This window comes from Hippocampus comes, unplaced genomic scaffold (assembly GCF_001891065.2).
Source record: "Hippocampus comes isolate QL1 unplaced genomic scaffold, H_comes_QL1_v1.1 scaffold50, whole genome shotgun sequence".
Classification (NCBI taxonomy): domain Eukaryota; kingdom Metazoa; phylum Chordata; class Actinopteri; order Syngnathiformes; family Syngnathidae; genus Hippocampus; species Hippocampus comes.
This window is the reverse complement of record NW_017805122.1, coordinates 1386085-1410978: the sequence shown is the minus strand read 5'-3', so window position 1 is coordinate 1410978 and position 24894 is coordinate 1386085. Positions and strand designations below refer to the sequence as shown.

The following is a 24894-nucleotide window of genomic DNA, read 5'->3' as shown; positions in this document are numbered from 1 at the left end:
GGTCGGCGAACTTCACAAGTAAGAAGTAATTAACACATTTTCATGCTGCCGTGACTCAAAAGGTCATTTCCTTTTTTTGGGGGGGTCAATTATAGTCGAAGGCACACACACACACACACACACACACACACACACACACACCAAACGTGGTACCGGTCAGAGATGAAACAATAATTTCTGGAAATGTATGGCTCAAAAGTAAAAAAAAATTTTAAAAAGTGTTAATATAAGTCGTAGTTGAACTAGCCTTCATGTAACTTACCGAATTTTCCGCACGACAAGGCGCACCTAAAAGCATTCCATTTTGCTCAAAAGCCGACAGTGCGCCTTATAATCCGATGCGCCTTATGTATGGATCAATATTCGGATCTCTTGGACGTGGAATTTCAAAATGTTCTGTAAAGCGCTTTGTTACAGCTGCAACGGTTGTGAAAGCGTGATATCAATAAAGCTGTATTGTATTGTATTCCCTTTAGCGTAGCTCCATCTAGTGGATGCATAACGTACCCCAGCCGCTATTGTAGCTATGCGCCTTATAATGCGGTGCGCCCTATATATGAAAACTGTTTTAAAGTAGGCCATTTATTGAAGGTGTGCATTATACTCCGAAGCGCCTTATCGTGTCATACATTAAGTAGTCAAGATTTGATTGGAGCTTTTGTGAAAGTGATATTGTTGGTTAAGTAGACTAGAAATTTATTAGTTAGAGCTTTGAGAATAGCAGCTGGAATTCAGGCTATATTGCATTTGATTTAAAAGTCCGATGGAAAACACAACTTGGAAGTCAACCAAGCCTCACCCAACAGATTGCGCCCAACTTGGAAAGTGACACCACCGTACCCGGAATGTAAAGTGAAGCGTGGCTGCTTTGCGCTTTACCTGGTCCGCCAGCGAAGTCGACAGCATGCTCATTAATTCCCGCTCGGCAGTCAGCCTCCACATCTGCTCCCATCGCAGCTTTCGCAGTCGATCGAGCAGCAGCAAAATCACCCCTGAAAAGTACACACGCGACACCTTGATATGGCATCTTAGGAAACAGAGAGATTCATATCTCAGGTAAATAACGCATACTGGCAGCTACAAATAAAATTAGACATCCGATTTTAGGGGTGGGTGTAAGTTTGGCGCAAACCAAGCATTCTTCGCGTCCCGCTGCGCTCCATCTGTTGCTATGGCCGCAGCCACGCAGCAGAGCGACCGCAGCTGGACCGCAGTCTTTTGAGTCACTTTTCTCTGCTTTCTAAACAGCCGCTCTGCTCCCCCGCCCCGGGCCGGCTCTGTCGACAGTCCCCCGTGGCACCGGGTTGAACAACGTGAAAAGGTTAATCGAAAGATTAGCCAGTCATGAAGACCCGCCGAATCGGAAGGAAAGACGACGAGCGACCGTGAAAGGACGCTGGTTCAACCGCAGCATTGTTGCTCAAAAGGAGACAAACACATTTCGCTTTTTCAGTCAATCCATTTGCATTTAATCCCGAAGAGCAGTTTTAACAAAGCTAAGAATCGTTTGAAGCGGCATTTGGTAGAAAAACTTGGAGAACGGATCATTTCGACTATACGCCAAAGATACCGTATTTTCCGGACTATAAGTCGCATTTTTTTTTTCATAGCTTGGCCAGGGGTGCGACTTATACTCTGGCGTGACTTGTGTGAAAATATGAACGCATTATTATCTCATTTCACGTTATTTTCACACTAAACCACAAGAGGGCGCGCTAGGCCTGTATTGATAAGTCGACGATGTGTCTGACGTAAGCGACGGAGAAGAGGAAGCGCCGCATCTTCTATCTCCGGAGTTGGCCCAGTTGTTTAAAAAGTGACACGGAAAGGATGAAGATTTAATCGGATTTAGTGATTTGGAGTGACACTGATGGTTTGCTAAACTTGTTAGCATGCTTTTTATGCTATAGTTATCGGAATAACTCTTAAAATGTTCCGTGAACATACCAGGGACATTCCCAGGTCGGTGTTGATGCGTCATGTCACGTTAGCATATCGTACACTTATTCCGCCTCTTGTTCTATTTTATTTTGATTTTAAATTGCCTTTCAAGATGACATGTTTGTTCTTGGTGTTGCATTTTAGCAAGTACATTTTTTTCTTCTTTATTATGCATTTTATGGCTGGTGCGATTTACACTCGTGGTGCGATTTATAATCCGGAAAATACGATATGTCAAGGGTATCAATCATTTTGGACAGGGAACTTATTTTTTTTGGGGGACAGTTTAATTCCGATTCTCCGAACGGGTCGTCAATCCCCAACGAAAACGATTTCATTCAACAAATTGTGGATTCAAAAAGGGGGTGAAGAATTCCGGGTTGAACCAAACCTCCCCAAAAAAAAAAATAACGCGAGAAGCCTTTGTGATTTGAAATAAATTAGGTGCCCCTGGTCTAATCCATCGTATCGTTGAGGTAAATGCATTGTAGCACATCGGCGAAGAGTGATCATTTTTAAACTCAAGAGATAAGGAAGGAAAAAAGATTCGTTCGGTGTGATCTCCAGATAACCGCCGGCTCTTTATTCCGTCGCGCGGGTTCACTCCAAGACAGCATCATGCTCAAATGAAAGAAATGCATTTTATTTTATTTTTAAAGATTCAACCAGTCCTTCCGCATTCTATTTTTATTTACAAAGCTTTCCGAAACAAACACTTTTTGTTTTGTTGTTCTGTTCCACCCGACGCTCTTTCAAGAACGCTTTGCTGTCGCTCGCTTTTGTGACACTTCTTGTTAACAAGAGCTGCCCGAGCCAAGATGGAATTCAAGTTTGGAACGAACACGGTGATGTTTAAGTGTTAGCCTGTGTAAAATAAATGCATTTTAGTGGCAAAAGAATGATAATGTAACCTGATAACATGATAAGCTGTCCACTGTTGTGGCCGCTGTGCTTGAAAGGGTTAATGAACAGTATGCAATTTAAAAAAAAAAGTTTTTAATGTGGGCGTGACTTTTAATGGCATGATCATCAGTCAACATTGTCGCTTTACTGAAACGAGTCATGAGGAATTGAGTGTTTTTTTTTTTTTGTTGTTTTGAGGCTAATCAACAGGCCCATTAAAAAAAAAACATCCGGGAAAAATAACTTTGGCTCATTTTCAGAAAGCGACGTCATTAAAGAGAGAGTTGTTGGGAGGATGGAGCGAGTTTCCAGGATACGAGCCCAATCAAATTCCAGGAAATCCTCGACTTGTTGATTAGCGTCCCCCTCATTGACGAGCATTCCGCATGGTCGCAGGCTGATTAGCTGAGAGCACGCATCCAATTACTCCGATAAAAAGGTTCAGAGTTGGGTTTTGAACCCTGACATTTATCCCGCGAATGGCTCAAGCTGATTTACATTGCATGACATCATTCTATTTATTTATTTTTTGTGGCTCTCGAGTGCCATCAATGAGTCACGGCAGTGCAAAACGGAAAACAGAATTGGATTTGTCCTGATCAATGCAGCGCATTTCGGAAATACCCCCGCCCGCGGTTGGTTGCTCCACTTCGATGATAGCCCGAAGTCCGTGAATTGGCAAAGGCGTATTTTCGGCACGACGCAGACGCCTCGCTGAAATCAACAGGCGGCGGGTTTAGGCCGCAAATTAGCAGGGGTGTCTCAAGTGTGCCGAAATAGTTGACCAAAAAAACCCCAAAAGACACACGAGTAAGCAGCAAGGTCCACTGGCAAAATGTACTCGTCCACTGTCAAAGATCAGTAAAGCTAAAAGTGCTCATTTACGAACAATAAAATCTAAACTGCAATTGCAGCGGAAATCAAAGCAAAGTTGGAACTCACCAGTGTTGAAGCCTCGACCCAGGGCAGGCCACGGTCGGTGGTTCTTCCACAGGTTCCCAAGGTACCAGTCACTCTGGTTCTCCACCAGACCCAGAACCTGCTGGCCTGAAAAGGAACACCAAGATCTAGTTTTGCTTATTTCATTTTACATTTCGGAAACTAAATCGGCAAGTTGGTGTCGGGGTATACTTAAAAAATAAAATAAAATAAATAAGAAGCGTGTGTTTCTTTTCCTCAATCTCTTAATGCTCCCCAGTACAAAATGTTCATCCTGAACTGAGTCACTGGCACGCCCTACTGGCAGAAAGCTTTCATTGTAATAACGCCATTCCCGACACTCCCAATTTCCTTCAAACTAAAAATCACTTTGTCAAGCAATGTATGACTGTTTTTTTGAATGAACAGAACTTTTATACGGTCTGGGGAAAAAAAATAGGGAATTTGAAGTGAATAACCGCAACTCATCTCAACAAAGTACTCCCAAGACACCAGCCGCGTGATTGCAACAAAGCACGACATGACGCGCCCTCACGTGTCAACCCACTCGAAACCTAGTTTCTTGGCACCGCTACACGAAGCTCCTCGCTTAATTTCAACATAGTACCTCGGCACCAAGATGCCACATGTTGACGCCGAAGCACCACGTCTTAAACCCCACTTCAACATAGTTCCTTGGTCCACAAATCAATTTTGCTCATCATCAGAGTACTTTTTTAAAAATTTTGCAATACGTTCAGAACATACAACAATGTATTTTTCTTAGAGAAGATCGGGGGAGACTTTAAATTTTTTTTTTTTTTTTTTTATAAAGCACATTTCATATTGTCTGCATACAGAAAACGGTTGGAAAGGATCAGCGGCCAAGACTTCAGGGGCACCTTAATCCCCTCATAAAGCTGGCTTTTATGTCTGAGTCAACGGCAAACTGAGGAGGTGGGTGGGGGTGTGAGGGTATGTGGGGGGCGGGGGGGCTTAACTGCCAACCCCGACACCGCCATGACAAAAGTCACTTGGGGAGTTCCATAATTAGCTCACATGAATCGAAAGATTTAGAGCTACGGGTGGTTCAAACAGCGGAAGGAGGGTGAAAGGGAGGAAGGAGGCGGAACTTCATAAAGAGGGAAAAAAAAAATCCAGCTGTTAAAGCCAAAGAAAGGGAAGGATGAGACGTATGTGGGCTTAAGGGTGAAAGATTTGCACGGCACAAGTCAGACGGATGTAAAGGTCAAGGAGACCGATGGCAGGCGGCGGATGGAGAGGGAGGAAGCTTCAATAACCCCCAAGGAGGAGAATCAGGAGATTGTTTAAGTAGGCAGCCGTGATGACTGAGAGCAATGATTAGAAGCCAAAAAAAAAAAAAAAGGAATTCAATCAAACTATGTTGGTCCTTTTGAAATTGAGCCGCTCCCCAAATAGTCCCGGTGTTTATTCAAGCAGTGTTAAAATATTCAGGATTAAATTTGGGTAGTCCAAACTCAATTTTAAGTTTTTTTTCAAATTAATTAAACGGTTCAACCTATTTTATGTGAAAAGGACAAAATAACAAATTAAACACAAATAAAATGGAACCTTTGAGTTCACCTCATGAAAAAAATGGAAACGGCCATTAAAAAAACAAACAAAAACAAATGATCTAAACAGTTCTTAATTTGATTTGGGACGGTCAACCCTGAAAAAAAAACAAAGTTGGCACCAAGATATTTCCGCATTACTCGTTCACAAAAGATGCTGTTAAGAGAACATTTACATGACAAACCTTGTTGAACTTGAGCTAATATAAAAGGATAGAATGTAAAAAAAAAACCAAAAAAAAAAACAAGCACGGCTGCGTTTTTAATGTCGACGGCAAATGTGAACTGGCTTGTCGTCAATCACGTTTAGTGTGAGGGCAGGTAGCTATTGTGCACATTTATTTGTGCCTTCATTCCTTCTTGGTACCCAACGGTTAATTACTGAGCCTTTTAAATCGCTCAGCTTCCCCGCCGTTCTTCAAGGCAACCATGTGAGAGTTGCAAAATCAAGAGGAAAACACGACAGAAGGGATTGAAATGGGGGTGGGGCGGGGGGAGTGGGTGGGACATTAACACAGTGACCTTGTTAAATTAGAACACAATTAAACACTTTTAATTGGGAAAAACAGCGGTGCCGGCAGTCTTTGTTGGCTGTCAAATTTTAAAGGGAAAAAAAAAATACTTGGCAGACCAAAAAAAAAAACAAACAAACAAACAAACAAAAAAAAAAAAGCAAGCAAGGACACAATCAAATGCCTCTTTTTGAAATAAATTCATCAAAAGAAAGAAATGCCACCGAAGCAAATTGCTCACGCTGGCGTTTGGATTCAAACAAAAGTGCTCGCCTGTCGGCAACAGACAATCAGCGTTTTTATATTTTAATTCTTCTGAGCAGGAAAATGCACAGTTTTACGGTTTGGATGCTATTGATTTTGTAAATCAACTCCAAAAAATTTCGGGGCCCTGAGGCATCCCAGTCAATACGTAGCTGAACATACGATGATATGCATGTCGAAAATTAAATGGGGGTGGGGTTGGGCAGTCAAATCTTCGGTTATCGACAATGGAGGTGGTGACTGACGTGACACTTGTTAAAATGGCCGCTAAAACAGGGCTTGAGTAACTGTTAAAGTGATGGAACTGTAATGTGAAGCAAACTGTACCGTATATCTATTTGATAGCTTTAGCGCCAACATGCTAGGTTCAGGCCGGTCGAAAACATCAGTCCAAAAGCAACGGCTGGTTGCGTCGTCGGAAATATGCCGCCAGAAAAGCTCAGCGGATGTTGGATGCGGACGAGAATGCAAACTACATTTTTTTTAAAAAAGGAACTTTGTTGAGCTCTCGCACCCGCAGACCGCAACGATATTGTCCCACGTTGGAAACGCGCCTCTAGAAGTTTCCGAAAAATACGCTCATGAAGAGACTCATTTATGTAACATGGGCTCAGTATTGCGTGCGTGCTACAGGCGTGATGGTGGCGCCACCTTGTGGATATCCTGACCCTACGACAAAACCCTTTTGGAGGGTGTCGGGAGTCATTTGCAGCTTGTGACGGAGAAAAGGCTCCTGGCTACTGACTGGCGGTAAACAACAAGTTGTGTCGAGAGCGCGGTGCTCCGTATTATGCCACAATCGCCCTGGCAAGGTTTCCGCGGCGTTTCTTTGTCGCACTTCAAACAGTCCCGGCCAAAAGATGAACAGATGGGAGTCGGGAGCTAATAAATGTTGAATATTCACTCGTATGACTGCAATGCAGCAAAGTGGGCCGAGCAAAAGGGAGAGGGATGTTGTGGGGAAATGAGGAGCGCGTGGAAGAAGTGTGACGCCACAAAGCGGATTTTTATCGGAACCGACGCCACGGAGACAAACAACGTGTGGCAAAACGGCGGCGTTGAATGGCGAGCTGGCACAGGGGCGAGGCAATTGATTGGCAACGGGACATCGTCTTTGTCCCGGCGTCCTTGGACACCAACTGATCAGCGAAAGAGCCTTTTTGACGCACGGGGGGAGGGTTGAAGTGGCGAATTAGAGCGAAACGATTTGTCCCACACTCAGGGAAGCGCAATAAGACCTAAGTGCCACTAATTCAAGGGCAGGTAACTGGCTGGCTGGGTAACGGTCCCCAAAGCATCACCTGGAATCGGTTCTGTTGTTTTCATGACGGATGACGTCATGGTTGAGAAAATTTGCTTTTGATGGGAGCAATGCAAAATAATTGCAAATAATGGCAAACCGTGACTTTGGACAGAGGAAGCTCCTCACCTCACTTCAACATTGTTCCTGGGCAGCGCGGTGATGGCAAAACACGATTTTATCTTGATCCTCCCTTTTTTTTTTTCAAGTCCAGGAGCAGCAGCAATTTTAGGTCATGTCCGACTTAGCGATCGTTTCGATCCACGTCACAATCGGCCAACCACGGACGAGAATTTGGGGATCGTTCGCATTGAGTGTGTTTAATGTTATTGGAGGGGGAAAAAAAATAATTACTCTTGATATACGCCGCGCCGAGTGATCCGATAAATCAGAAAAGTATTGACAGAATACACGATTTTGGGGCTTTTGCTAACTTCGGTTTAAAGGGCGGAAGCTTTAACATCCGCACCATGTTGATTATTTGGTAAGCATTTAGCGGGCTTAAAATCCATCCAACTCTTCAGGATGTGTTTCCTTCCGTGCTCTTTGCTGATGTGAGTCACCACGCTTCAGTGAGTCGGGAATGGTGAGCGGAAATGAGAAGAGGTTTTTTTTGTTTTTTTTTTACCAGTGGTCACAATCTGGTGTCTTGTAATGTATTGATTCCCCTCCAACGAGCATTGCCACGTTGCGCTGACCTTTTGAACGATGCCGAGGCATGTCGTGGAGCCGCGTCGACAAACTTTTAACAAACGCTCTGGCGAGGGAATGCGGCAAAGTGGAGGCCGTTCATGGGGAAAGGGTTCAAATAGGTGCCTGAGGTGTGAAATGTGTTTTTCAAAATGGCTGCTATTTGACGAATTATGTCGTCTTCGGTCTGGAGTTCACAGTGTTGCGATCATCATTCCGATTTTTAATAAATTTTTTTTTTTTCCGTACAATGATTTGATTTGATTTGACTTTTTATTCGGTTTCCCGTAGGAGAAACTTGTCTCGGAGGACAGGCCCTCTGTGCGGCTACATACATTGAGCAAAATTGCTGCTGCTCCTGGACTTAAAAAACATCACTTGTACATGCACTGTACATCATGTTCATAAATGGGAAGCGGGAACACACCTATTGAAGAGAAATGGGCTCGGGCTACGCAGCGCTCCTGAGAGATGTTGAAGAATTAATGAGTTCAAAGGCATTACAACACACTGCTCAATACCCGCCCCCCCTCGCCCCCGCACACCTCTACATTAAACACCTGACCTCAACCTGCCTGCCCTTTGCTACTTGATACACACCGTTGCGGGCCTTTCAAATTTGTCAAAGCGGCAAAGGGGGTCACGGACGGCACTTTCTGGAGGCCGCGGTCCCTGGGAATGAAGGTAAAATGAAATATGGGGTCTGGAGTGGTACTTTTAATTTCTCTTGAGGTCTTACCCAACCTTAGAATATCTGCTGATTAGAATTGTGGGGGCGGGGGAGTGGGTGGGAGTGGGCGGGGGGGAGGATTACAGGAAACCAGCAGGGATTTCTCTGACACTTGATGGATAAACGACATACAGCACTCCTGCGGTTTTAGAGCCAAGTCAGCATTGAAGGTGGAGGGTTTGGCTAAAAACAAAAAAATGAGAAAACTGAAGCCACAGCTCTCAAAGGAAGTTTGAACGCAATCGGTGGAGCAATACACACAGACAGATAATGTCACTATAGATTTACATGTATTCTTTATCTTCCGCGAAGAACGGCTTTGACCACACATCCATAGCATGAAGCGTCTCGAGTAAAAAGTTTGAAGTACAAAGTTCATGAATGAAAGTTGGTGTCTATTTTAGCCTTTAAACAAAGGGAATGAACGGCTCAGCCAGACTGGGCAAGGAATGGGAGGCAGTTGGTGGTGCATTGGAGTCAACCGTTAATGAAGATTGATCCAAAGCGCTGCCGGCTGCGCTGCTCTATAGGACAGCGGCGCCGATAAATCTTTGAAGTGATTGGCCGCCGCCCCGCCCGCCGACGTGACTTCCCGCAACCTTAACTTTCACCGACAAATTCGCCCACATGAATTGACGCCCCCCCTGTGACACACGCTCGCCTTTTGTCTTCAGTGCTGCAGCGCTTACCTTTGAACTTGTGGAAGACGGCCCATAGCTCGGCGATATCGGTGGCGAACGTAATGTCCGTGTCCAAAACGATGACTTTTTGGAGATCCGGCGGAAGCGTCTTGGTGAGCACGAGCTTCATCAGACCGTAGATTCCCGAGTAATGCTTGTTGGGGATCCACGAGACCTCAGACTGCGTTATGAGCAGGATAGAAGACAACAAATACAAAACCACCCAGTCAGCAAAATTAAGCACTGTATTTTCCGCACTACAAGGCGCACCTAAAAGCATTCCATTTTCTCAAAAACCCGACAGTACGCCTTATAATCCGATGCACCTTATATATGGATTAATATTCAGATTTCTTGTATTTTAAATGTTCTGTAAAGCGCTTTGTTATAGCTGCAGCGGTTGTGAAAGCTTGCAATAAATAAAGCTGCATTGTATTGTATTGTATTGTATTCCCTTTAGTGTGGCTCCATCTAGTGGATGCATAACGCAACCCCAGCCACTCTTGTAGCTTCTATTCTATGCGCCCTATAATGCGGTGTGCCCTACATATGAAAACGGTTTTAAAATAGGCCATTCACTGAACTATTAAGTGCCTCATAGTGTGGAAAATACGGTAGTTAAAAACTGATGTGATCCATACAGCCATGGGCTCAAAATTTAGTTTTTTTTTTTTAAACTTTATCTCATACTAAATGAGGATCTGCTGCTCTTGCGAAACAGCAGAACTGACAACATCCCATCTGAATGACTCAAAACTCAAACTCCATCTCGGAGGCTAACGATTTTAAAATATGGCTTTCACTTTGTTTCCTAAAACTTGGACAAGTTGGATATTCAAACAGGGCACTTTTTGGGGGGCATTTTGCTTCCCGAAATATACTCTTTCTGACAAGTAGTGTGGGGGGAAAAAAAAAGTGCCCTGAAGACACATTTGCGCGTTTTAGTTTCACTGAGCGTCATCATGTGTAGGACTCAATGTTGCCTGTCGCTAAGACACGGACGGGCGGCAATGCAAACGCGGCATCGCTTGCTCTCCGCTGCCTGTGTGCAAAAGAAGCTGTTTGCATAAAACTGTTTACAGAGAGTTATATAGCCGTCACACCCAGGGCAATCATTCCGTCGCTGCAAAACCAACACGCCGCGGTATTTAGTATGCGGGAATAGCATCATCACGCATGCTAGCATAAAAGTACTTAAAAAGGGACAGGTAAGTACCGTGACAGGAAGTAAGACGGCGCGTCACGGAAGCAATCGGGAGCGGGGATTTCTCACCTTCAGCTCATCGGCGTCATAGAAGTCGACCCGGACGGCAGGAACCATCCAGGTGTGGAACAGAGACGACAGGATTTGCTGAGCTATGGAGTCGGTGATGAAATGGAAATGGAGGGGGTTCCGCCTGTGGACACGTACACGCGCGTGCGTTGAGGCATCAATATATTTTACGCAACTTTCACAGAAACTTCAAAGCATTCTATAACTTGAAAATATGCCAGAATGACAAATTTAAATGCATTGTCAAACTAGAGCGGTGGCGGCAGGGAGGGGGCCGGGGGGGATCTTACGCACGCTGTCCTACTTTGACGGACATTCCGCATTTTAGCTAACATACGTTAGGTGAGCTAATGTTGCTTGGGAACATTTTCATGCCACAAATGGGCAAAATTCAGAATGCTTCTCGGGGTAGATAACCGCCATGAAATCAACCGACGAGCTAACCTGAACGCCGGAACGCATACCGTACACGTCTTCCTCGGCTAAACTGCCTCCGCTGATGAAGACTGTGTGATATGCATGAAACCTCCGGAGCAAGCAACTCCGTCGACCATTAACGGAGATTGTATCTAAATATCGTTTGGACGGCGCGTGCGTCGCGGCCTCGGGGACGCACAACCGCCATGAAGGAGATGATTCATCAGACAGGACGGCCAAAGCTTATACAGGAGAGACAATAACGTCTGACCCAGGAGGAACTGCATCTTCTGTCCCGGGACTCCTTTGAAATTAGATGAGACAGCTTAAAGGGATTTATGCTGCTAAATGCATTTCGCCAAACACCGGCTTGAGCGCGTGTCGGGGTGGGGGTGTAAGCACTCAGTCGGTATTCGGGAATGGAAATCAGGTCAAGAATTAGGGAAACTTAACTTCGAAAATGAGAGCCGGGGAATGGATGCATCTACAACAGAGATCCGGCACAAGTTTAGGGGGGAGGGGGGGGGGGGGGCTGGTTAGCGATCAAGACATGAAATACAAAACAAGTACAAACAAGGAAAATTAAAACTGGTCCATCTCATTGTTGAAACCGTGAAAAGATGGTCGCCGGCGCTCAGTGGCTTGGGACTGGAGAAATGTCTTCGAAGAGAGCAGTCGCGGATCGGGACTGATGGCGGTTGGGACGAGTTACTTCCTGAACACCGCCTCTCGGGCACAAAACACAAAAATCCCGTCCTTGGGTGCCACACTGCGGCCATTGCGCCAAAGTGGCTCTGGATCTTTGCGCTTGTCCGCTTGCTAAGCACATGGCGGAGAAACTCCAGATTGGGGGGGGGGGGGAGGTGGTGCATATCTATTAACAGAGGCAGTACGGCAGGAGAGACTATTTGCGAACTGCTGCAGGTCCTAATAATCACAGCCCCGCGTCCCCGTGGCATTTGGCAATCACTCGCCCATCTCTTCCAATGCGTTCGGTTGCAGCCCTGTCAGAGGACAGGCCAACATGTCCGATCTCGCAGGGTGCTGTCTGCTCTAATGCTTGTCACTCAGCGGCAAAACAAGAGTGAGTCAACATTTAATGCCCTCGTTTGATTCAACATTACCTCGGGGTGTCGGGAATATTAGCCGCGCTATTGGTGACCGCTCCATAATTAACTCCCCCCCCAAAAAAAAGGTCATTCCTGTCCAAATTCCAAACTCATCATCTGCTGCGAGTGCAGAATAGTTCCGTTTATCCTGCCAAAGTCACCTCCCATTAGCGTCAAGTCAGCGTACCCTTTTTAAGGTCTAAATCATATCAGCGCGTACAAAGCTGGGCATCAATAACAATCTGTTGCGACCTTGCCTCGGTTAACTCCATGAACAGAGAGCACCTTCGTTCCGTCGGGCATCCAAACGTCATAAACTATCCAGAAGCATGCCCATATTTGGGTGCCGGTTGCAAAGTGTCTGAGCAGGAAGTAGCCTGGGCCCGAAATAATATCAATATAGATTTGCACTTGTTCGGCTTCTTCTTCTGAGGAAGGAGTAGACAAGCGACGGCGAAAAGGATTAATCGATCACCAATCACTTTCGGTACAAAACAGATGAGAATGTGTTAAAGAAAAAAAAAAAAAAAGGGTTACCGGTGGAAAAGGACGGATTTCACCAGGGTCACCACATCACGGCTGGCGTTGTAACCGGCGCAGACGATGGCAACGTGGATTGTCTGTGGAAACACGGGAAAAAAAATAATTACAACATTTAAGTGTCCATAAGTGAGTGGGAAACAGAGGCAAGCAATGGGCTATTTGGTGAAAAAAAAAAAAAAGTGGATCGGCCCCGCAGGAAGCCATAAAAATGCTCCTCATGAGTCATTTCGCACAAAAAAAAAAAAAAAAAAAAAAACAGTCGGGAATCACAAATTTCAGCTCGCCAAATTAAAATCGAAGGAGCACAGCCTTATAAAAATGAAACTCCGTCGACACACGTTGTGAAGCAGCAGCAGCAGCAGCCCAAGACCTCCTGATTTGTAATCCGGTCACCAAGCGTAAAAACAACACTCATCTCATTTACGCGCTGTAAAATGCACGCGTACATATACATCTTGTGATGAAATGCGATTGCTGTCAGCAGTCTGCCCCCTACCCCCAAGTGTTCCCCCAGTCAAAGTAGCAATATGCAGATTAATAATGGCAATATGCAGGTTAATAATGCAAGGTGGGTCTTTGGGAACAAAGAGGGCACGAGAGCCATAAGCGCCTCCCCCATCCGTGCATGTGGCAAGACTGCTTCGGGTTCAATGATTATTACAGACCGAGATTAACGCGATTCTTGGCCCTCACGTACCCGACAGAAGGCGTTTCGTGTGTTTGTTCGGGCGATGATAAAAATAATAAGGCAAGGGTGACACTGTTCACCGTACTTAGCGGAGTGGTGGCTGAAGAGTCACTTGCTTTATTGAACTTAACTTTGCAGGATTTATTCCATCGCTGCCGCCCGGGGGCTCCAATTTTAACTCCAAATGACATCTTGACATGTCAAAACTCTGCACATTTTCTTTTTCCACCCTCAGAGCTTTGTCTCAAAGGTCAGGGCGGCCTGGCCAACCCTCCAAGTGAGCAAGGGGTCACGCGCAAGCACTTTTGGAGCAGTGCGGGAGTCAGACTGCCCTCTTTCGATTTTCTCACTCGCAGCTTCTCCCTTTTTTCGAAAAATACTTCACCCTGGGCAAAAGAACATGTTGTGATATTGGCCGTAACAGTATGGGGGAACATTTTAGTCTGATTTAATAACCACTCGGGTTTTTTTCTTCTTTCCAGCCAGTTCCTGAGACAATCTCATTTTGCTCATAGCGCTTGGCGCTAACATTAGCTCCGGCGTTGCGTGTTTTGTATTAAGGTGACACCGTGGGCTTGGATCATTTGCACAACGCTGCGCTCTTTTCCAAGTTTTGATTGGCAGTTCAAAAAAGAAAAATCCATTTGGCAGGCCACGCAACGGAATCTCATCTTTCGTTGTGTCGTTAGCCTAAACGTCCTATCGATCAATCTCGGTCTCTTCGACGTTTTGTGTCGTGTGAATAAAGCACCACCGTATGAGGGAAAATACTACCGCCCTTAGATGTGTGGAATTGTATTTCTGCCTGTCAGTTGGACTCGCCAAAAACTCTGTGGAGCTTTTATTGAGCTAGTGCTGAGATACACGCTCTTCATTCTGGTCTGGTCATCCTCCCTACTGAGCTAAAATGTGCTGCGCCGCTGCGGGAGCACTATCAGATCACAGCACGGCAACGCTGTTCTCCTCGCACGATAGCGACCGTCTGATCCGTTTTCCCCGACGTCAGAGATGAGACGAATGAGAGCATCCGAAATCTAAACCCGATCTCAAAACTGTTGGCTTCAAAATCTTCGATGAACCAGGAGTCGAAAATGCCTCTCACCTCACACTTATCCACGACCGGCTGCTGGACACAGTCCGAGTTGTTCGCCGCCGCAGCGGCAGCAGCGGCGGCTTTCTGGCCCTCGTTATCACCGGTGCCTTCCTCTGAATGGGCTCTGCTTTGGTTGCCACGGTGACCGCCATACGGAAGGCGCGACGAGGGGCTCCTGGGTGGCCGGCTGAGCTGGCGGCGCAGCGCCCGGTTCTCCTCCTCCACCGCCCGCACCCGCGACTCCAACGCTTGCCGCTCGCCCGCTCCTCCGGCGGGCGTGGACGACTGCGTTTCCAACGGCGACAGGGGGAGGGGCTTCACTGTTGGCAGAAGGTTCTTCTATGAGATGACCTGATATATAATAATGACTGCTATTGTGGATGACATATGATCATTTGAAATTTGGGGTTGGACTTTAGCAAGCATCACAGAACTTGACATGCTTGATTTGCTTTTTGCGGGCCACATAAAATGAGGCGGCGGGCCAGATCTGGCCCCCGGGCCGCGACTTCGGCACCTGTGGTATCGAAGAATGGAACAAAAGCAAGCCTACGAGTTTTTTTCACTTGAGTACGTTCCGCTCGGGCGATAAATCAATGAAATCACAACATCTCAGTCCAGCTCCGGCTTCACTTGCGTGAGAGACGCCGAGCGACCGAGCGAAATCGATGTTTCCGCGCTCGCCGTGTTGCACAAGCCTCCACACCCAGATAGCTTCATGTCGCTCAATCCCAATGTGCCGGCAAAACTTGACATGATGACAATTTCCCTTTTACTTCAAAAAAAAAGCAGCATTGATCCAAGTATAGATGCGAGCGAGGCATGCAGATGCCTTTCCTCTGCGGTGAGGTAAGACCACCCGGCGTGTATTCAATCCAAATCAGCAGCGATTCCTCACCCTTTGAAATGTTCAAATGGAAGCGAGCGGCTCCGAACAGTCAAAGAGGAATGCGCTTTTTGAGGGGGATGAACTTCTCGCTCCGGTGTATCTTTGAAATCGAAGCCCCCACCTCACCTCCCCTAAAGGTTGAGGTTCATTAAAAGAATACAATAAGTCTCTCCATTCGGATGTCTCGCCCGGGTACAAAAAGCTCCGGAGCGCTTGAGATAATACGAAACAGCGAGGGACTTCGAGCTGACTGTATTGATCTGTGTTGGGAAAATTTTATGGTACGGTCCCCATTTGTCTCCGGCTGTTAAATAAATAACGGTGGCCCCTGAACACACCACCCGGGGAATATGCTAATAAACTCCATTTGAAAGTTGACATTTTCCTGTGTTATGTGTCCGCTTTAAATGAATCAGCGGAATGAAAATTCCTGGCTTGTTGGTTCTTGATAATGGATTTTTATTTATTTTTTATTTTTTTCCTAGTTTCCACCCAGTGATTTATCGTCTCCTGTGGCTGCAAGATATAAAGGCCGCCGGAAACTGAAGGTGGCTAACCTTCTTCTGCAGAACCAAAAAAAAAAACCTCAGAAGATGTCTTGCTAGGAGCCAATGCAATTCATTTGCATTCCTCAAGAAAACAAAAAGGAATGGTTATTAAAAAAAAAAGGAATCAAAGTATTTCTTGCTCAGTCAGATGGAGAAAGCTCCAAAAAAAAAAAAATTGACAAGGCAATAATGCAAACTACACTCGTATGCATAACACGAAAAAAAAAAGTCAAATCTGAATGAAAATAGATTCCGAATCGGATTTTGTTGTCGTTGTTGAAATTTTAAGAATATTAATGTTGACCGACATTGCTGAATGGATTTCGTTCCATTTTGGGGCATCCGCTGCATCAGTATTCAACTGTCACCCCTTGTAAATAAAGATTCATTATTATGGCAGCGCTCAAATTTCAAACATTTCCAGAGGCAAAAAAAAAAAAAAAAACCCCCAAAAAAAAAAAAAAAAAAAAAACATGTTCGCTTACCGCTGGTGATTACTTTCTCTTTTCAACAGGAAACATTATATTTCAGCAAATACTGCTGCTCCGGGGGGTTTTTTTTTTTTTTTCAATGATGGTTATTTAATTACGGCTCACAATCTCGTCGGCGTATAACAAGCATTCGATTGATTCAATACGCACACCCTGCACACGGCGCTGGCCTATCGAAAAAGAAACAGTTCATTAACGTTATCAATGATACCTGTGTTGACTGTAATTAAATGTCATAACGGCCATGGTGAAAGGCTCCATTGTTGTCACACAAACGGAAGGATGATAGCAAGTGAGTCATGGACAGATGTACTGTAGGGGGGGTGGCGCTACTTGCCGCCGCGTGCAAAAAAAAAAAAAAAAAAATGGAATGGGGAAAAAATAACTGATTTTCTTTCACACGTTGCTTTGAAAAGGGAATGAATGTTCCGTGCCGCTTGTGGACTTATTCAAAAGGCATAATTTTGTTCTCACGTCTCTTGTCCAATTTAGCCGACGCATATTCATCACAAAGAATGTTTCGCTTCCGTGGAATGAGATTTTCTTGAGCAAAATTGGATGAAATGTAAGTTTGGCTTTAATTTTTTATAGGGGATCAGTGAGTCAATAATAAGTAATTAATTTTTTTTTTTTTTGTAGAATCATGGAACAATGTGCACCGAATGAGTTCGGTGAATCCATTGTCATTGTCTCTGAAATTTGGACGTGATGACGCCATTTTCGGAGGTGAACTTTCGGTGAGTCGATAATCCGTTTTTCATCACGCATGATTCTGCAGCGAATCAATGTTTATCTTTGAAAGGCATGCCGGCTTCCAGCAAGCGTACAAGTTCTTGGCGTCTCAATCAATCAGCCAGTCGACATGAGTCGGGTCATTTTAGTGTCGCAAAAACCATCTCAAAAAAGGAGTTCAGTTCAGGCGATTCTTCGTCAACGCCACGCCGGTTAATTAGCATCGTTTCCCCCTCGATGCTCAAAGTCGAAACCTATGCGGAGAAAGCGTGAGCGAGCCCCACATCATCGCAATGATGACGCGGCGCTAAATCAACTTTCGGGGGACCTGAAACTGTCATGTTCTGTACCAGTCAAATCGCAGCGCCGCGGCGTGCGCTACACCTTGCGACACGGTGATTAAATTATGGGAGAACTAGGACAAGGGAAGATACGATTGTATTTGGAAGCGACTGAAATAGAAAGGGAGGTAAACTTCGAGCGATGAGACTTCGATATTGCCATTACGATGTCTATTTGAAGTAATGTTCCGGCATTTTCAAATTCAGTCTTTTTGCAGGATGCATCTGCACAATACAGCCTCTGCAAAGATTCTTTCTGCACTACAAAAAAAAAAAAAAAAAAGCGAAGAGTGTAAATGTAACAAACCCCGCAAAAATCGGCCTAAGTCTTGGTTTCCCCATTTAACATGGACTGACAGCTTTTTGAGGCCCCTAAAACGATTTTCGCCCCTGAATTGGGACACCTCCGATACTTAATTTTCCATTCCACTCTGAGTCCTGCGGGAAGCAGACTAAGAATCGAAATCTAGACCTCCCCGGTCCCTGGACACCATCTGTAGTTCCACCAGAGGGATGCCAAGCTAGCTGTTCGCTATAACCCTCTCCAGAGGATTCCTGAGACCCCCTACCAGTTGCCCGGAACATCTCACTCAGGAGGCTTACGTAATATAAGCAATCGTCGACACCGGGCGCATAAAGTAGGTCCCGAAAGCTTGTGACCAAACAAGATTTGTCAGAAAAGTTCCAGGGCGACAGGAACAAAAGATTTATTTTCAAAGCCAAACGACTACAACCAGTTCTCGCCTTCAATGTAAACCAGATGATCATCCGTCCATTTATTTCCTCTGCCGGGGCCCGGTTTGAAGCCGTTTTCTCGACACGGCGTTATGTCTTAAAGGATATTACCATTTAAATGAGCCTTGTAAATATAATCATGAACATTACCCGAGCTATCCAGCGCACAATTTGCTTGATTATGAAGGGAGACAACTTCCTTAGTGCTGCCCGCCATGGCAGCGACGGCGTATAAAGACCGACCGACACCAATTTTCACTTCCTTTGGCTCCACATTGTCTCGTAATACGATGGTCCATCTGGAAAAGAGAGGCCTCGCCAGGTTCGTTTGCAAAGGGTGCTTACGTGTAAACGAGTTCGGGGAAGTAATTTAAAAAATACCGTTTAAATATTTTTTTTTTACTCACAACAAACCAGGTCAACATATTTTGGCCGCTAATTGGATTAAACACGAGAGGCGTGAAACCATTTTTCGAAAAACAAATTCCAGCGCTGCATTTGATTATTTTTTTTGCCGGTGCGGGTAAACACGTTTGGAGTCTCTAACCGCGGCTAATAATGCATTCGAAAACTCGTCATTCAATTATGCAAATTATTCCGAAATGTGTGAGCGTATATGACGCCAGCGCACGACTCCGAGTTGCTTTTGCACTCCTCCAAGAAACCAAATACCAGGTCGATCTCCAGAAGCTGCCAATTCCAACCCGGAACGTTTCATTTCATCTTTTTTGCTGGTTCGCGCGTTTTAATTAAGTGTCGAGTTCCAAAAGCCTCACGCCAAAATCATTTGTCTTCCGATTAATTGGGGAGCATAAATGTGATCAATAAAGTAAATCGTAGCACGTCTTTCATTAGCTCAAACTGGCCTCTGGGTTTGCGGTCTCAGATGGCAAACATCCCCTGGGGGGAGGGGGCGGGGGGTGCAGATTGTATTAACTATTTGCTAATTAAACTTAATTACTCATGAGCGTAGCTGCCTGATGAATGCGTTCTCAGACAAACGCCTGAACAAAAGATGATTTGTGAGTGAGGCGAACAAAGCATTCGCCTCACTCCTCAGCGGCGACGGCGGACCCACGCTTCTTTTGACGGCGCAACAAGATCCGCACAACAGCGCGGATCGTCTGACAAACCCACTCGGCGCGCCCACTGATCACATTCTTACAGCGGTGCCGGTAAACATGAAAACGACCTATTTTCGGGGGGAGTCGTGCAAATAACAACACGCGGCGATCAGACGATGTTAAAAATGACGGGCGGGTGAATTCCAAAAGCGTCTCGGTGACGGGCGATGCGGCGTTGGGAACTAAAACAATGGGTCTGGAGTGTGAGCGGGAAAAAGACGGACGGGCTCGCTTCTGAGAGATTTGTGATGACGGTGGCGATTTAGCGAAAGAGGCGACGTCTCGAAACCACTCCGTCAACAAGAAAGCGCTGCCAAAATGTGAAATCATGACGCGAGATGTCAACAAATGAGACTTCAACTCACTGAGCAGCTCAAGGATTAACTCTACAAGTGTTTTGGGCTTTTTGGGGGTGGGAGGTGGGGGGGTATCCGAACCAGCGACTGCCAAGAGGAAAAGCATTTGGCCGCTCGGCGCAATATGGCCGTGTAATTATATCGGGATTACTTCCACAAATTCATTTTTTTTTAGCAAGCAGATGCTGACGAACGCGTCGCAAAAAAAAAAAAAATAAAAAATAACGGCAAGTGACAAGCTGTGGAAACTCACTAAAATGGGATGCAATTTTATAACCCGACCGGGGGGGTCATGGAGAGGGATTGGAGGGGGGAGGCAGGGCAGGTGCACGTTATTGTCCTCTCCATCTGCGCAACTTTTTATCTGCAAGTTTGATGCGGTCGCTCATCCAGACAAAGCACATAGGAAGCCCCGGGGAGACGCAATCCCTCTAACTCTGCAAGACGAATAAACAACAGAGAGAAACTAAAGGGGGGGGAAAAAAAAAATAAAAAATAATGGTGTGAGACAGAGGAACGGTGCACGGGGTTGGTGCGCGAGGGAGAGAAGCGTACGTGCGCGCTGTTGCGAGCACAATGGTCCTAATTGGCACATTGACGCCTTTACCTCGAGCTGACCCGTAGCCAGGTCCCTTTTTTACAACTCAAGACATTTGAACTCAATCGAATAATTAGTTTGCAGGCCTGGGCGAATGACTGCATGAATGGAGCGATATTTGCAGATTCTCAAGTTGAAGGGGAAACCTGAGCGGGAGGAAAAAAAAAAATGTGTTATTTGAATCTTCATTAATAATATTTCAATCCGGCGAGGCGCAGTCATGAAATGGCTTTGGAGGACTTGCCTCGGCCTGCGTCGTCGACGCGAGGTAATCAACTTTCGATAGGCTTCGGTGGTTCATTAACACACAGTCTACCGAGTTAATATATATATATATATTTTTTTTTATTCTATGTCATCATTGTCATTTTCGGCCATTCCATCTTTCCTTGCGGGACATGTAAGTGAAAATTTAAAACACCGACTGAGGCCACAGCAGTCACCCGGAACAGCTTTTCACAATATGGCGCGTTGACTTCTGTAATTGGCTTTTCGGGATTTCAGCAGACCACAAAAAACAACAACAAAAAAAAAAAAACATGGATCTGCAAGTCTGATATGTCAAGCGTGTCCTGTCTGTCACAAAAGTTCCTTGACGACAATCAACAAGCAGTCCCCTTCCCCACTGCGTAGCGCGAAGCGCCTCGAGCCTTGTCGGGCATTCCATTTCTCCACATTCGGAATGAATTTTCTCGCACAAGAAGAAATGGAAAAAAACAAAAACGAATGATGCCATCATCCATCCATTGGTGCATATTTCATTGTCATGAGGGGCCCCGAGCACCAGGTGGTGTGAAGGCTCTCTTGGAATCAAGAATGAATGAATTGCCTCAGCGAGAACCGAAAACCAAGAGGGTGGTAACGTTTGGATTGTGCTAGCCATAATTCGTCAAACGTAAAAAAAAAAAAAAAAATAGCTCAAAAACCTGACCCCCCCAAAAAAAGGCAATCAGCATCGGAATATATTTCGGGACCACCGCATTATAAGGCGCATTAGAATAGAAGCACACAATACTGGCTGCGGTTGCGCTACGCATCCACTAGATGGAGCTAAAGGGAATACAATACAATACAGCTTTATTTATCGTATATCGAGCGTTCACCACGGCTACATCTCAACTCAACTCAACTGTATTTACAGAGCACTGCGACAAAGCGCTTCGCAGAACGTTGAAAATACAACGTCCAAGAAAATACGACGTCCAAGAAATCTGAATATTAATCATAAATATAAGGCAGATCGGATTATAAGGCGCGCTGTCGGCTTTTTGAGAAAATGGAATGCTTGTCAGTGCGCCTTATCGTGCGCAAAATACGGTCGTTGTTTTAGGAAATAAAAAGGCTGAATATGACAGGAATAACCATTTTAGAAAATAACGGCCTCTTTTCTAGCAGAACAATGAATACTTTCCTTTGGATTGCAGACTATCGTATGAATTTCGACCATAGCTCCTTCGGCGCTGAAGGCGAAATGCAGACATTTTCCCTCGTCAAATCAATGCTTTGGAGGTGTGATTCCGTCAAATTTTGCACTATATATTTTTTTTTTGTATGTGAGTTGCTGTCAAGCGCGCTTGTTGTAAGGTTGAACCATTCGAAAGCCCAAGGGAGATAAACACTTGGTAAAGTGTCAAAAGTGCTCTGACAGCTTTTCAGAGAAGTCTTCTTTTATAAATGGAACTCGCTGCTACGGAGTGAAAAGCAGTGCGGGGGCATCAATATTCATTCCTGCAAATCACAACATCCCCAATAAAAAAAAAGGAGAATTCAGCGTACTCTTTTTCTAACAAGTAACCAGAGTGACTTGAAGACAAGCGAATGGGGATGTATTTTGCCGAGGTGTACATTAGCCCCCCCCCACCCCACCCCCCACCCACTGACATCAGCATTTCTGTTTGGTGCATCGTATAGATAGCCCGACATCATGCGAGAGGTGCAAACGCTTGGAAGAAGCCTCGAGCGATAAAAGCAATCACCATACTGGTGACTCAAGCAATGATTTCCATACAAATGTACACTAATGCCGAAAGGCATGGAGAGCCCAAGGTATTGGCGGGGGGGGCACAAGTGATGCTGTTGTTTGACTGCACAACAACTGAGTGACTATTTCACTTTGGTCTCATAAAATTCAGGCTATTTTTTAATTTTTTTTTTAAATGACTTTCTTCACAAAATAACTATTATGACGCCCATGAAGAAAAAAAAAACAAACAAAAAAAACAAAACTGCACAACGCTTGAGTGACAACTATTTCACTCTGGTCTCATAAAATTCAGGCTATTTTTTTTTTTTAATTATGACTTTCCGCACAAAATAACTATTATGACTCCCATGAAGAAAAAAAACAAAAAAATGAAAAAAACAAAAACAAACAAAACAAAACTGCACAACGCTTGAGTGACAACTATGGCACTCTGGTCACATAAAATTCAGGCTATTTTTTTTTAATTATGACTTTCCGCACAAAATAACTATTATGACTCCCATGAAGTAAAAAACGTAAAACAAAACAAAAAAAGCTGCACAACGATTGAGTGACAACTATTTCACTCTGGTCTCATAATATTCAGCCTTTTTTTTTTTTTTTAATTATGACTTTCCTCACAAATAACTATTATGACTCCCAAAAATGCATTACGACTTCCTCAAAAGATGGAATTTATTCATAGTGCAAAAAAAAAAAAATCAAAAATTGACAAGCTTGTAAAATTACTATTTTGCATCTGTAAAATTCTGACTTCATTTCCATATTTTGACTTCTTCGCAAAATAACCATTTTAGTCACGTTTTTTTTTCTTTTTTCCATTTTTGGCTTTTTTTTTTCATGACATTTACTCGCAAATTTATCAAGTTCTCCTTCAGACGACTTCGAGCCAAAACGGATCGGAAGGAAGTACCTTGAAAGCTGCCGACCGACAGGTAAAGCCAAGTGAGCGCCGGGATGAAGAGCAGGGCGAGGGAGGCCGCCAGGAACTTCCTGCGCCCGCGACACATTCCCAGCATCCTCCGGAGCGAGTCGAATGGAAAGAGAGGCGCGGGGGAGGGCGGGCGGGGGGTGACCTCTATGGGGAGCAGCGCTGTTGACCGCGATGATTCATGGCACTTAAAAAAAAAAAAAAAAAAAGGGGGGAGGAAGATAAACGGAGTCGATGCATAAAAACTGTCTTAAAAATCACGTCAAACATTTTTTTTTTTTTTTTGAAAGTGGCCACTTTAAAGTCATTTTTGTCTGATTGCTCCCAATTTTGAACCGCGTGTACGAGACAATTGCTTTGTGTGGGCAGAATAAGGCGGCCTGACCCACTGTGAAATACAAAAATCTTCAACCCCGCGAGTCTGGTGGTGGTGGTGGTTTCGAGTTCAACGGAGGGTTGCAAAACAGACGCGCCATTCGGGAGGAATAATCTCTCTGCTCAAAACCGCTGACCAGTTCAATTCTAGACCAAGTCTGAAAAGACGTTTAAAAACGTCTTTGGGAGTGAATGAGTTAACAAGTTGACCTCGGATAACTTTTTCATTCGCAACAAGAAAAAGGAGTTTGCCATAATAATACCTCAGCTAGAACTTAGGCAAGTTACATCATCATAATAAGAAAACTTTTATTCGTCTCACAATGGAGACATTCCCAATTTGCAGCAGCAAAGTGATGAAAGGAAAGAAAGTAGAAGAACAAAAAGTAGAGGAGCTGCTATAAAGTCAGAATAACATAAAAACAAAATCATACAACAATCATAAGCATCATGTCGCACGGTGAAGCGCTAAAGCGCATCCTGTCCTTGACAAAAACTTCTCCAGTGCCCGCCCAGCGTGCACGGCGAAAACTTGAGCGGAGGTTAAAAGAGGTCAGAGGAGATTAAACAAGTCAGGCAAGTGAGACAAACGGTTCTTTGATAGGCCAACTATTCATCATTTCGGCGGGCTGCTTGATCTTTAACCCCCTGCGTGTGATGAGCGCTCGGCTGGGCGCTGCGATTTCCGCGGCGATCGTCCACGCTCGTGACGTTCATTAGCATATGCAAGACAAAATGTCAGCGCCGCAGACGTCAATGGGCGAGATGCAGGAAGAGCTCGGTTGTTTTTCTGTCCACTTGGGGTCACTATCGTCACATTCCGCCAGAGCAGCTGTGATTTTTTTTTTTTTTTGAGTGGCTTTCAAAGGCGGAGCCTGGGCTGGTGAGTGACGTGGGCGCCGGTGAATGAGAATGTCTAGCTGGCTGGGCTGGAAACTGTGAGATCGCGTGAGTTTGTATTTTCTTCCCTGTCGTTCGATTAAAAGTCATTGTAAGTGTGCCGGTTTCGCATCCGTGCTAACTAGCCGACCGTCGCGCAAATTTATTTCTCCACGGAATGGTGCGACTGCAGCAAAAGTAGTCCGTGTGTAAACATTGATCATCGATAATTCCTTTTGATAATATACGGCAACA

The 24894-nt window shown here is 44.9% G+C and overlaps 1 protein-coding gene across 2 annotated transcripts in view; it reads right to left on the bottom strand.

The window, feature by feature from the left end:
* Nucleotides 1–24894, bottom strand: part of large1 (LARGE xylosyl- and glucuronyltransferase 1) — a 60471-nt gene that overhangs the window by 7086 nt on the left and 28491 nt on the right. For both annotated transcript variants that reach the window (XM_019866197.1, XM_019866198.1), the window contains exons 3-9: nt 23368–23572; nt 14666–14976; nt 12870–12952; nt 10807–10930; nt 9543–9714; nt 3787–3891; nt 880–992 (exon numbers count right to left, since the gene is read on the bottom strand). In XM_019866197.1, the coding sequence (XP_019721756.1) occupies nt 880–992; nt 3787–3891; nt 9543–9714; nt 10807–10930; nt 12870–12952; nt 14666–14976; nt 23368–23572 (1113 nt within the window). The remainder of the gene's footprint in view (nt 1–879; nt 993–3786; nt 3892–9542; nt 9715–10806; nt 10931–12869; nt 12953–14665; nt 14977–23367; nt 23573–24894) is intronic.